We start from the raw sequence: 14,189 nt of genomic DNA, 5'->3' as shown, positions 1-14,189 counted from the left end.
CTGATTTGAGTTGTTGTGACTTGAATTCCGCTATATTGAATTGTATTGTGTTATCTAATTCCTTTGCACACTTAAACCGATGCATTTGTCTCCATCCAAAGGTAGCACATTCTACTAACGTAGACTTCCACTTCAGCTCCTTCACCTTTCAGGACTCCATTCAACCCAGTCCCAGGGCAATCTCAAGCTGTCAGCAGCTTGAACCTGCCTCTGAGTAGCTGAACTCTTATATTTGCCTGACAGCTGGTTTAACAATATGTATCTGTCCACTTAAAACCACTGTGCCCCAAGTTCTGAGGCCGGTGAACCTGAGAGGGCAGAACAATACAGCTCCCCTATTTTTTTTAACTCTTTTTTTCTCTTTCTTTTTCTTCTTTCTACCTTTTTTGTTATTTCTTTTTGTATTCCGTCCCTTCCTCTATTTTTCTCTGTCCTGTATACCTTCTTCCTCTCTCTATATCTTTTCCTCCCCTCTGTCTTGCTCTTTTATTTCCATTCTTTCTCTTTTCTCCCTCTTTGTCTTGATTTCTTTCTCCACTTTTCTTTCTTGCCTTTGTCTATATTTTGTCTTTTTTCTGTCCTTCTTTCTTTGTCTTGTCTTCTTTGTTTCCTTCTTTTTATCCCGTTTTCGTTCTTGTATTTCTTCCTTTCTCAACATTTTCTCCTTTCTTCCTCTACTTTTACATTGTTTCTCCTTCTCCCTCCGTTCTGTTTTCTTTTTTTCTCCCTTTTCTCTTTCCCCTTCTTTGTCTCTTACTCTTTCCTTCTTTCTATCTTTGCTTTTTCTTCCAGTTTTTCTTTTTTCTTACTCACCTTTCTTTAGTTTTTCTACCTGTTTCTTCTTCCTTCCTTTCTCTACCTTTTCTGTCTTTGCTTTTTTTCTCTTATTCTGTTTTCCTTCTCTAATATTCTCGCTCTCCTTTTCTCTTCTTTCAACCATTATTCATTTGCTTTGTCATTTCTTCCCTTCATCTTCTTTCTTGCAGTCTTTTTTCTTCTTTTGCTTCCTGTTTCTCTTCATCCCTTTCTTTCCTTGTTTAGGTCACAATAAAAGCAAGCATTGGAAAAGCCAATCAGTCTGGCCTTGACTGTGCCTTATATTGCAAGGATACGCGCTTCATAAATTTAACAAAAGAATGAGAATGTATGTATGTTTAGGTTTCACCTGTAATGGTCCTTGCACCCGTAGTAGGTTTGTCGTGTAATAGTGCTTCACAAACATATTGTATTCAATACATACTTCATACATACAGAAAGGGAATTCGGGTCAGGCGTGTTCCTCTATTAGCTTGAGACCTTGTTAAATACATCTTGGATCATCCCACAGTATCATTTTCTTCTCATATCTTTTTATCAGATTAGATATGTTTTTTGCTTTTTGTGAAATGCATGAGTAATTTTTTTATAGCTGAAAAGCAGACTTCTATCATCACACATTTAATGCTTTGTCTCATTCATCAATTGTATATACGAAGTGAACTAGGAGACATAGGTCTCTTTACAACCAAAAGACATAGAGCTATGCCATCCTATGTATTACACTGCAATGGAACCATAAACCTTTGGTGATGCAACTCTTGTGCCATTAATGCTGTATGTTCACCGGAACAGGACTGATGTATTCCAGGTGCCGTGTTTAAGTTATTTAGAATTTATTTACCGTTATTGAATACCTATGTCAGGCAGTAGGTCAGGGTGGTTCTCAATAATCAGACATAGCTTCTGCTATAGGAAAAGTTGGAGATTCCTGGGCTAGACCATGCCTTAAATTAGCATTTCCAACTCTCAAGTTATATGGTCTTCCCTGTGGAGAGCAGTGAGAGGGTGTAATTGATTACATTTGGTACGTTATGTTGTAACCCTTAGAAGTGATCCTTCACAGGAGAGTGATGAAGGCAGTAGAGAGTCTGGTCCCAATGATCAGCCGTGCCCCAGATGCGATCACTGCAGAGAGAGATGAAAGGGTTGTTCAGCCTGGTGACTGAGCTCCCTTTATGCCCAACAAGTAAACTCTGCAGAGCGGGGGTGGTGTGGTTGGGCACTGTGGCAGATTTGCCCCCATCGGCCTTCTCCCTTATAGTTAATCCATGCCTAGGAAAAATGGTAGTGATTCAGTCTGGTGACTGAACGGTCGGCTTGCCCTGAGAGATGTTCTTTGCAGAGGGAAATGAAGGTGTAACAAGACACCTTGCTAGGGCTTGTCCTTTAGTCCTGGATGGGAGAACTCTTGATAGGCAAGGTCATTGCAGTCCCTCTAGTCCTCTGCCCCAAAGCACCCCTGGAGACTTGTGGTGGGCAACTGGTAAGATTCATGCATCTTTGCAGTCAAGAGGCAGGGCTCATCAGATCATGTAGGATACTTCTTTAATTCATTGTTGCAAGGGGAAGAAGTATATAAGATGCAAGTTGGTGAATACCCCACCAGGAACAAGGACTTCTCTGCTCATCCTTCAGACCACAACTGACTCACACAGCCAACTTTCCACACTTAACATTCCATTCATGCATCATCCCTAATACAGGCTGAACAGTAACACCGACATAGGTCATAGACATAACCCATCCATTTCCTTATAAGAACAAGAAAGAAGCAATGAACTCTACCTCTTTCCTTTATAAGAGCACAATTATTATTCACCATCACCACGTGTACTGCACATAGCAACTTCCAGTACATGCAGATATAACTCCAACCGTCTTACTCGCAACATCATCTATTTCATCTAACTTGTTTGAAACTATTCTACAACCCTCTAGATGCTTGAACACACTCTGTAGGAGGTGTGCTTCCAAATACACTGTTCTGCTGGAAATACATTTGGCGTAGGCAGACACCTTTAAAGTGTACAGAAATCGAGGATGGCTGCACAAGTCAATACTAGAATGCAAATCCCAACTTCTCAAGAGCCAGGAATCTGGGGGTCTTTGGGGATGACAGAACACCAGGTGACCCTTGTTCACGCCTACATGGTGCAGTAGTCCTCGATTGGTTACCCGGAGCAGGAATCGCGTTGAAGTGGAAAAGTAGTTTCCAGTCTCACCTTCCGGGTTCCAGTCAATTGAACTGACGCATTGTCTTACTCTTGAATGAACCACAAGTCCTTGTCCCACTTTCTATGACAACTTGGTTGTAGGACATTTAAAAGCCGCTGTGTGTAGGCACCAAAGGTATCGGTGATACCGAACAATTTTCTCACTTATGTTAAGGGCTTTGCCCATCAGGCAACTAACGCAAAGCAGCCTAGCTCTAAATGGATGCTGTTGACTACCGGCAATCTGTTGGCGATGTTGAATTTAAAGGAAGTTCACCCACATGAATCAGTATTTTTATGGTTAATATGATGGGCAAACCTGCCTTCTGTTGATTCTTTTTCCGTTAGATTTAGTTTCCTCCAAGATGAACATTGTCTTCAGGAGAACTTGATCACAGAACAAGGGTTTCTGTAGTAAATGCCATTAAAGTCCTGTTGGTCAAGATGCACTGGAAGTGAACGCCCCAGAAGCATGTGGGCCATAATTGTCTAGTGAAAGATTAGGGTTAGGAGAATTGGGGACTTCCTGAATCCTGCTAGCATTCTTGGTTTCTATTCTTTGTGTTGGTCTTTTGTGTCGTTACTGGCTCATCTGTATGTTTGCTGCCTTCGTTGAATATTTTAGACATCCATTATTTTATTTTGTGAATCGTGTTTTATTGAGTTTTCATTGTACATGCATATATTGAATTACGACAGTCTGCTATGTCAATACATATGGTGCATCGGAAGAAGTAGATTGACACATGAACATTCAGGCAAAAGAGCAGTACACAATCGATGAATGATAAGACAATTGCCATGCTACGTGAAGCAAAAAAAGGGGGGGGGGGGGGCAGTACATGCCTGATGGAATGATTCAAGCTTTTGTGGTTCAGGGCATTGAAAGAGGCATGGCATGCAGGAACATTATCAAGAAAATAATTAAACAAATAAGAAACATAAGCACGAAACTGTTTTCCCTCTTGTAGCACGGTGAGTCATATGTTGCAGGAGACATCCATTTGTATTGTATTTTATGTTGTAAAATTGTTCAATTTGCATTTTGATAAAACAGCACCCAGTCTTAAAAGGCACCCAGGTTTTCAGTCGCCTATCAAGGTCCTCATTGGAAACTTGTGCATAACTCAGTGCATCATCATCATTCATTCTGATGTCTGAAACTTTGAATGATGCACAAATTATTAACTTGGTAAATACTACACTACCCGGTTGTAAATAAAAAAAAATTAAAAATGTAAATCCGTATTTGTGGAAATTAAGTGAGCTATTGCCCAGAGTCGCATGGTGCTGAGCTGAGCTGCCGCCAGAGCCGGGGATCGAACCGTGAACCCTGTGCTCCGAAGTCAGCTGCCCTGGCCGCTGCACCACACCTCTCCATCAATGTGTATTTAACGGGTGCTCAGTAACACCCGGATTGAACAGAACTTGAAGTGAGCCCTTAAATGTGAGGTTTTGACGACTGTTCACTAACATACTTCTTTCTGGCCCACAGACCTCTCCCTTCTCCAGGGTGCAAGAGTTTGGCCACTTTGGGATGCCCATTTCTCAGGGCGATGATGCCTTGAACGGGAAGGAGAACAACCACGTGCTGAACGCAGAAGCCCTGATGGCCGCCTTTCACCAAACAGGAACTGAAAATCCCGATGCCAGAATGGTATGTGCTTGAATTATTGCCTTCCTGTTCCTCGCATGAGCAGCACAACACTTTCAGGGCAGCTTCCTCCATTGTCAAACTAGCCTTTGTTTTAAGAAGCAAAAAAATAACGCTATCTCTTTTAATCATGTCCTGATGTTTTTTTTCCTGGATCTGTAGCCACTGTTGTAGAGTTGTTTATTGTCACAACTGACTCTCTAGGCTCCTTGCTGCAAGTGTCTGCTGTATTTTTGTCACCCCCCTCTCTCAGGCCACGTCTGGCTGTGATTAGTCAATAGGCTTGTTACTGCATGTCTGCAGTTGTCTGGCTGAGAAGTCCTCAGAATTGATGAGGACTGTGAACCACCTATTTATGCCACAACCACTTTACCCCGCTATGCCAGTGGCGGCTCCTATGCTATACCGGAAGAGCGTCGCCCCACCTGCCAGCAGCCAAAAAAAATAAATAGAAATTAAACAATAATAAACCCTTGTTTATTATCGTTATATTTTTGCTTTGTGGTTTAGGTTTGGAGACGAGGTTAGGGGGATGACAGGCTGGTGAAGGAGTGTTTTTCACTGGTATTTAGTGCGCATGATGGTCTGGCCGGCCAAACCGTCATGCGCACTGAAGCTCTCTCCAACCCGAGCTGCGTTGCCGGGTTGGAGAGAGCAGTCACCGGCTCCCAGTCTAACTGGGAGCACAAATCATCGCCGCTCATGCCAATCTTGACGCTGCTTTCAGCAGCATGAAAGCAGCGTCAGGATTGGCCGCAGTGCTCTCTGGGAGCCTGTGCCTGCAGAAGAGAGTGGTGCGATCCGGCAGGTAAGTGTTTTTAAAAAAAAACTTTTTTATATGTTTCTGTCATCCATCCTTCCTGCCCCTCCAGTCCATTCACACACTGGCCGCCACTGCCACTATCACCCACAAACCACTTCTAATACAAATGCTATCTTCTCCGTTGCCTATGTCAAGACTGCAAGAGCAGAGTATAGTTTGAGAAAAGCATTGGACATTGACTCGGGCAATGGCCAACCAAAGACTCTGTTATCTGCTTGAAAATGAAGAGGTAAAGCTGTTGCGGCCCTGTGGTCTCTGGCCTTGTTCCCTCTGCACATTGTGTGCCTGGTCCTCTATTTCAGTAATAGCCCTTGCTGGTTATCATGGAGTATATGTCTGCCATTTGTGATGGATAGATGATGGATGCTGGTAATTTTAAGGAACTTGATGGACGAGGAGTACCACAGTTTTCGAAAAGGGAACTATAGCATTTTAACAGTTGCAGACGATTCAGTTTTTGTGACCTTTAAAATCCAGTTTTGAATGTACTGAAGCCGTATTGGGAGTAGCTAAATTTGTTTCCGACTTATAAAGTGGCTTTGTGAATGGTTAACAATTCGCAATTTGGAAGGGGCATGTTGTAGGCGTCCCTTTTCAAATTGTGACTCTGTATGTGATGTATCAATATTTTGTGACTGAAATCCGATGACAAAACATTAAAAAATGACTGACTCCTGGCTTGGGTTGGTAATGCTTTCACTAAAGGGAAGGGGTCCCCTTAAGGCTCCTTTCCCTTTGTGATTCTTAGAAAAAAATTGTTTGGGAGTAGGCATTGGTCCAGGAAACCACTGCCAATTATTAAACAAATGTATTAAAAAAAAAATGTTTTCAACTCAGCCAAGTTTCCTTTAAGGGAAACGAGCTACATTTGGAAAACCTTCCTCTAAACAATGCCTCCCAAATGTAACCCCTAGTGTTCTGCATAACTCTTTACTAGCAACCAGTGCAGTCAGAATTCCTGCTGGAGATGGAAAATATTTTCCAAGGGGTTATCTAAGGTTCTTTTGGAGTCTTCTCTGTGTATGTTTGTTGGAGAGGTTCGTCATTTGCGTAGTATTTCCAAGATTAATGCATTCTAACACTAAATCAATTTTTGCTGGCCCTAGAACTCTGTGCACTTTACTCCTGCTAACCAGCAGTAAAGTGTGTGTGATTCACCTTTTAAATGTAGTAAAATTGCTATATATATAAAAGTGGAGTGGTGTGGCTCACTGGTTAGAGGCGGCAGACCCAGAAGCAGAGGACCGTCCGGGACCAGGGTTCAATTCCCGACGCGGCCGGGTCGTGGACCAGGGTCAGCGGACTCGATAATTCTCGCTTCGGTGCCTACTCTAACCAGGGATCACACTCGGCAACTCTGGGCATTAGCTTGCCTCATCTCCACAACGGCCCCCCACATACACCGGGGATGCCTGGTTTCACCTTGGAGATACCCAGCAGGGATCATCTCGCAGGGAAAGCCAGTACGGGTTCCCCAGTGGTCTACAGCGCTGGGACGCCCCATTGCTGGGGTAGCCATGCGCTTTACAAGACAACATAACATAACATACACCAAATTAGCTCATTTAATTTGCTTATAAGTCTCTAGGATATGCTACTACATGTACCAAGGGCCTGTAAATTAAATGCTAAAAGTGAGATGCAGCACTTATTGTGCCACCCACTAAAGTAGCACTGGAAAATGTCTCCCGGATTGCCCCTGCAGCCTTGGTATGCAGTTTTAAACTGCCATTTTACCCTGCCAAACAAAAAAAAACACTCTGCCTGGCCTAAACCTTACTTTTTAATACTCATAGGTCTCCCCAAAGATTGGCCCTAAATACCAAAATGGCAGGATGCATGGTATATAAAAATAGGACATGTATATTTAATGTTTTACGATACCTGGCAGTGAGAAAATTCCAAACATCTTTTTCACTGTGTCATTGCTGGCACTCCCATAGAAAAGCACTGGACTGCACTATGACAACTCATAGTGCTTCATTTCAGGTATGAAAGCAGCTAGAAGTATAGTTCAAGGACTCATTTTAATACTAATTTAAAATCCAACTTGATGGTCTAGTCAGATTTTGTATTACAGTTTTAAAAGTTGCCATTTTCTTGCCTATGCCAAATGTACCTGCTGCTAGTGTCACCCAGAGCTGAATAGCTCTTTGATTATGCATGAAGTGGCTCTTAGAACTAAGACAAAGGTAGAGGGGTTGACCATTCCCCAGACAGGATGGCTGTCTGGGCTGGGCCCAGAAACTTGAATAACGTCAAACGATGTCTACCATGTCACAGGCAGATGTAGCTAACAGCTAGGCCTGCCCTCTCTATTGTACTGCAAGCTAGGCACCAATCCTAGTGTGAGGGGGGCTGCCTGTAGAACTTGTTTGAAGTGACCACAGGGAAGTTTGACCATTTTCATAGTCACACCTCTGGGTGTGCACAATTGGCTCTGCACAGGGGAAGAGACGTTCAGTCATGTTGGTTTTAGTTAGAGATGGGCACTTTGGGATAGTTTACGGTACAACACACAGGAACTGCTGCAAAAGTGGGTAGGGTCACACCGGTGAACTTTTAACCTATTGGTTAGGAAGTCACCAGGATTTTCCCTCACCCACAGGCTGGCGCTCGGCTTACATGTGGCATCCCCAATACCCTCCTCAGATAACTCCTGGACCAGTGGAGAACAGATTAGGACTAGACCTGGTGTTTGTGACTCGAGAAGAGCCGAGGAAGTGGACTCCAAGGTAATAAGGCTGACCTTCTGTTTGGGTTACAGAGACACAACAAGCTGCAAGATGCTTTTTCCTGCATTCTCGGACGACCAGTTCCAACCTCGGCTCTTCTAGGACATTTCCGATGGCCTCTGCTGGAGTGAGTCTTGCTCCGAACTGCTGTCCCACAGGTCCTGGACCCTATGCTGGTGTCAAAGCATACTCTTCCTGATGTCTCCTGAAGTCTTTTACTTGGAAACTGTTTGGCAACTTTTTGGTCTGAGAACCCTCGAGAGACAGGGACCAACCTACCAAGCTGATCTCATGAAGGTGCACTGTCGTTGGGCCAAAAGATTCAGGTTGCTCCCAATACTTTCTTCTCTGCAGCAGCTAATAAAATGCAACAGGACCTCGCAGAGAATGGTGTCTGCCCTGTGGAGCCCTCTTCAGCTACACTCTGCAGCATTTTCATGCTGGAAGAATCTGAGCTCCAAAAAAGTGACTTAAGTCCGACGGTCAATTTCTTCACAGGGCGAAGGCGCAAATAGCATCAGCCCGGTGAATGACCTTCTTTGGGCGTGAAATTAAAATTTCTCCCACTCTGAACTTTCCAGCCATAGGTCAATGGCTTCACCATGACCTTGTCCAGTGCTGTCCTACATAGAACCCTCCTCAGCCACAACCTGCCCCACTGAGGAATTTTGACCTCCATTCCACAGACTACGTCTAAAGGCAGAATTTTTCACTGGGACGAACATGGTCCCTGCATCTGAACCACGCTCCATTGTGATCGGCCTCAAACCGTACCCTTGTCCCAGTCCAGCACAAGCAGATGACCGCGGTTGGAGCTTTATGCTCCTTGGCGCTATTTTGAACCGTAAATTTTAAAAATACATAACTCTGGTTCTACTAATTACAATTTTGATGTTTCAGTGTCATTTTATTTATGAAAATGTACACATTTTTTTAACCCCTTGAGTGCTGCCGTCAGCCAACGGTCGTCGCAAGCCCTACCTTGGTAGCGCTGCGCACGTCCGTTGGCCGACGCGGCTGCACCCGTTTCTTCGAACGTTCAGCACTGGCGCAGAACGTTCGAAGCAACAACCGGGGTAAATTGGTTTTGGATTTTTCTTGTGTTGTTTTCACTTGATTACTGTTTGAGTACTGCATAAATACATTACAAATTTTCTCGAAGTTAGGCCTGACTTGTTTGTGTCGATCTACTAGAAGGTTAAGCACAGGTTTATTTTGTGACTTTTGTGTTTCGCCCTGACTAGGATTGTGATTGATATTTGAAGTGAATTCTCACCTCCCTCAACTAATACTCCAAACTCTTCCTGTGCTGTAGCAATGATTCAGCTGCAGCAAGTTTGTTACTTTGTTTTCCTGCGTCTGTAATATTTTCTACACAAAGACATGCTTTTGAACAATATATTTCAGTTTCAAATCCCTGCATCTGATCTTTAGGAATCTGCATAGTTTACCATTATTGAAATCCAGTTTCATAAAACCTCCTTTTGATTCTCCATATTGGTGTTCTTTCATTCAAGAACAAGGTACTGGAGTGTTTCAGAAGTGTGTTCAGAAGGAGGAACCTAATAAGTGCAGTAGTAAAAACGTGCTAATGATTCAAACTAGTTTATACGGATGTTTCTGGCCCAGTATGTAACGTACAAAGGGTTTAAAGTCGGAAAAATCAAAAAATTCACCTGGCTAAAATGTTCCTACAAAGAAAAAACATTTTCAATGAGAAACCCGCTCTATTCCTTGTGTTAACAAAAAGGTCTAACTTTGTTAAGACACTAAATTCAAAGTACAAATTTGTAAACACTCTTTCAACCCCAGTACTGAGTTATCATTTGCCTCTCAAGTGGTAGATTTCAGAAACCTTATTAACATGACCAATTTCTCTCTCTCACGAGTCGGACCAAGACAGTAGGCGATAGATGTGCGTCCCATGTGCAGCACTTGGCCTCTACTTTTGCATAATTACATTCTAGATGGGGCTTGATCCGTAGTCTTGTTTTCGGATTGGTATGGAGTTGGCTGGCTCATGCATGTTGAGGATGTACCATATGGTAAGTTGCACACTCGGCTCACGCTTGGAGTCTGGTGTTCCGTCTCCCCCGTGATCACCACTCGTAGTGAAGGGAGCACTGACTAAGATTGTGGATGGCACTACAGTGAGGTGTCTTTATGGGCTTGGTCTGTCCTCCTGTCCTGTTCTCTGCACTCTCAACATGAGCATCGCTTCTTGTACAGATCCCAGACTAATATACTACATCTTTGAAGTAAGTACTACTAGTAGTAATGGATTTCATTGTAACTTAGTTCAAGTACAGTACACGTGACAGGTGAAACAAAGACCTATCAAGCCAGATATTCTCTTACACAACTTACTGAGTTTTACCAAAGTTAGTGAGCCGGGGGACCTTTTATTGCCCTATTGCCCATGAAAGTCTGTGACCGGTAGAACCCCCTTTGGCTAAATTCTATGTTGCATTAATATTTCTTGCCCATTGCGCTTTAATTAAAATGTACTACTGGCGCGGCCGGCACAGGTAAGAGAGTTGGGGCGGGGAGTCGACACACAACGGGATACGTAAAATTAAATTAAAAAAATAAATAAAACCATTTAGCTTGCACTCGCCAATGCAGCGAGCGCTAGGTAAGTGGTTTTATTTATTTATTTATTTTACTTACGTCGTCTGTCGGCTCCCCCCGCCCCACCGCTCTTACCTGTGCCGGCCACACCTGATGTACTAATGCTATAAACATTTCTTGGTGTAAAATAACGCCAGCATCAAAAAGTATTGGCAAAGTCAATAGGTCTCGCCTTTGAAAGGCGCTAAATAACGTTTTAGCTTTCACCTTGCTTGTTTTTGATGCTGAACAGCATCGACAAAAATAAACAAGCATTTGCAATGCAATAGGTCTCGCATTATTAAAGTTTGAGATATTGTCATTGATAATAATAATGCAACACCAATAGCAATAGCATTGCATTGCATTTTTGCATGCGCGCTGCTACAGGCTCGACCTAAAAATTAGCTGAAACACTGGCGATGAGAGAGGGAGAAGAGAGAATAGAAGGCATTAGTGACGAGGCAGAGGGGATACAGAAAAAAAGCATTGTACAAGGACGAGAGAGAGCAAATGACAGTTGAGAGGAGGCTCGAAAACTAAATTGTAGTGAGACCGCTGCAGTAAAAAGAGTAGAGCGAGAGAGAGAGAAGGAAGGATAGAAATGAGGCAAGGCCAAAAATATGTGTAAGGAAACATCCATCTGGAATTGGGGGGGGGATACAGAAATAAGTGAAGCGAGCAACAGCAGAAAGAGTGGTGAGACGGTCAAACCAAGAACTATCCGACAGACAGACATGGTGAGAGGTACCAGAACTAAATATGGTGGTGAGAGCTTCAGAACAAGAATTAGTCTGGAGGCGAGAAAGAGAACAAGCATTGGAAATGCAATAGATCTCTCATTAGAAAAGTTGGAGTTATTGGTCTTGTAAATGACATATTTGATTTATTTGTTGGTTTTTAAAATTGCTAAATTGATGGCTTTGTCATTTACAATGCCAATAGTTATAACTTTCGCGAATGTGACACCTATAGCATTTGGAATGCAACATGTTTTGTATTTACGTGACTTAGATGGCCGCTCTTGTCGTTAGGCCACATCTCTAGAGAGCAGGAGAGTGCAGCAGGGGAGAGAAGCACAGCAATGCAATAGGTCTCGCATTAGGGAAGTTTGAGCTATTGGTATTGTAAAGGACACATTTTTTATTTATGTGCTTGTTTTGAAAATAGCGAAATTAATAGCTTTGTTATTTACAATGCCAATAGTTTTATCTTTCGCAAATGTGACACCTATTGTAACACAATATGTGTTGTGAGGGTGAGTGAGGGTGAGGGTGAGGGGTTGAGGGTGAGTGAGGGGTTGAGGGTGAGGGAGGGTGAGGGGTTGAGGGTGAGTGAAGGTGAGGGGTTGAGGGTGAGGGGTTGAGGGTGAGTGAGGGTGAGGGGTTGAGGGTGAGTGAGGGTGAGGGGTTGAGGGTGAGTGAGGGTGAGGGGTTGAGGGTGAGTGAGGATGAGGGTGAGTGAGGGTGAGGGGTTGAGGGTGAGTGAGGGGTTGAGGGTGAGTGAGGGTGAGGGGTTGAGGGTGAGTGAGGGTGAGGGTGAGTGAGGGTGAGGGGTTGAGGGTGAGTGAGGGTCAGGGTGAGTGAGAGTGAGGGTGAGTGAGGGGTTGAGGGTGAGGGGTTGAGTGAGGGTGAGGGGTTGAGGGTGAGTGAGGGTGAGGGGTTGAGGGTGGGTGAGTGAGGGTGAGGGGGTGAGGGTGAGGGTGAGTGAGGGTGAGGGTGAGTGAGGGTGAGGGTGAGTGAGGGTGAGGGTGAGTGAGGGTGAGGGTGGGTGAGGGTGAGTGAGGGTGTGTGAGGGTGAGGGTGTGTGAGGGTGAGGGTGTGTGAGGGTGAGGGTGAGGGGTTGAGGGTGAGTGAGGGTGAGGGGTTGAGGGTGAGTGAGGGTGAGGGTGAGAGAGGGGGAGGGGTTGAGGGTGAGGGGTTGAGGGTGAGGGGTTGAGGGTGGGTGAGGGTGAGTGAGGGTGAGGGGTTGAGGGTGAGTGAGGGTGAGGGTGAGTGAGGGTGAGGGGTTGAGGGTGAGGGGTTGAGGGTGAGTGAGGGTGAGAGAGGGTGAGGGTGAGGGTGGGTGAGGGTGAGGGTGGGTGAGGGTGAGAGAGGGTGAGGGGTTGAGGGTGAGGGTGAGTGAGGGTGAGGGGTTGAGGGTGAGGGGTTGAGGGTGAGTGAGTGAGGGTGAGGGGTTGAGGGTGAGTGAGGGGTTGAGGGTGAGTGAGGGTGAGGGTGAGGGTACATGCTTTTCACTTTCTTCAAAGGTTGTCCGTGCATCAAGGGTAGTTGACTGAACTTTAAGTATAATATTTATACGTACTCTTCGGTGGCATTGAGCTCACACCCTCGAATGGTCTTCGGTAGTATTGTTTCCTGTAGAATTCTATTTCCTGCTTATAAAGCGCATGTCTCGGTCAGTATCAGCAAAGTGGTATGTGCATGTGAAAGTCGGAGAGTTGGAGGCGGTTAAGGAAATGCAGAACATTCTGCAAAAGTAATGGGAAACCATTTTTATCTTGAAACTGTTTTTAACCGACAGTCTTTTATTCCTAATCATAGATGAGTGGGAGTAATACAGGGACTGGAGCAGCAGCGCCTCAGTTTGGATTGGTGTGGCAGGCAGGAGAAAGTCAGGAGAGGGAGGAGAGGGAGGAGGGGGAACTGCTTGCGAAATGAAATTAAAAGCGGCCGGCCGGGAAATGCTCTCGGTAGCATTCGTTTGAAGTGTGAAGCAGGGGGCGGGAGCAGCCTTTGATGTGCGGATAATTAGGGGAGGAGCAGCCAGGAGATCCAAGCTGGGGAACAGATGGCTGGCGATTTGATGCTGTGCACGCGCATTTTAGGTCAATGCGCTTGCGCATTGACCTAAAAGCGCACGGGCACAGCACCAAATCGCCACAGTTAGTTAAGCTTTGTGTAAAGCCCTATAGTCTCGCTTCTCTCAATGCGAATGCGCATTGATAGGTCACGAGACCTAAAAAGTGCAGCAGATAGAGAGGGGCCAACAAGCAATACTGCCGGAACAAAATGACTTCAGATGATAGAGAGTGGACAGAAGAAAAATATTGACGAGGAGAGGACAAGGACAGAGTGATAGGAATGGGAAGAGGCAGGATAAGAGAGCAGAGAGAAAGTGGAGCCCAGAGAAGGGCCAAGTGCGACAGAGCTAAAAATGCAAGAGAAGGACAAAACCATAACTAATTTAGAGAAGGGCAGAAAAAGAGGAAATTGTAGAATAAATATATTAGAGAGGAGGGAAAAGCCGGACTGGAGAGAGGGCTTAACGGTAAATGTAGAAGAAAAACATAGAAATACATATTAGAAAGTTTCGATAGATATTGGGCAAGGCGA

General features: G+C 44.5%; 1 protein-coding gene across 2 annotated transcripts in view; it reads left to right on the top strand.

The window, feature by feature from the left end:
- TBC1D8 (TBC1 domain family member 8) overlaps window positions 1–14,189 on the top strand; it is a 559,729-nt gene that overhangs the window by 366,257 nt on the left and 179,283 nt on the right. For both annotated transcript variants that reach the window (XM_078658030.1, XM_078658029.1), the window contains exon 8: window positions 4,528–4,689. In XM_078658030.1, the coding sequence (XP_078514156.1) occupies window positions 4,528–4,689 (162 nt within the window). The remainder of the gene's footprint in view (window positions 1–4,527; window positions 4,690–14,189) is intronic.

This window comes from Lissotriton helveticus, chromosome 8 (genome assembly GCF_964261635.1).
Source record: "Lissotriton helveticus chromosome 8, aLisHel1.1, whole genome shotgun sequence".
Classification (NCBI taxonomy): domain Eukaryota; kingdom Metazoa; phylum Chordata; class Amphibia; order Caudata; family Salamandridae; genus Lissotriton; species Lissotriton helveticus.
Note: the sequence above shows the minus strand (reverse complement) of the source record. Positions and strands in the feature narration are given on the sequence as shown.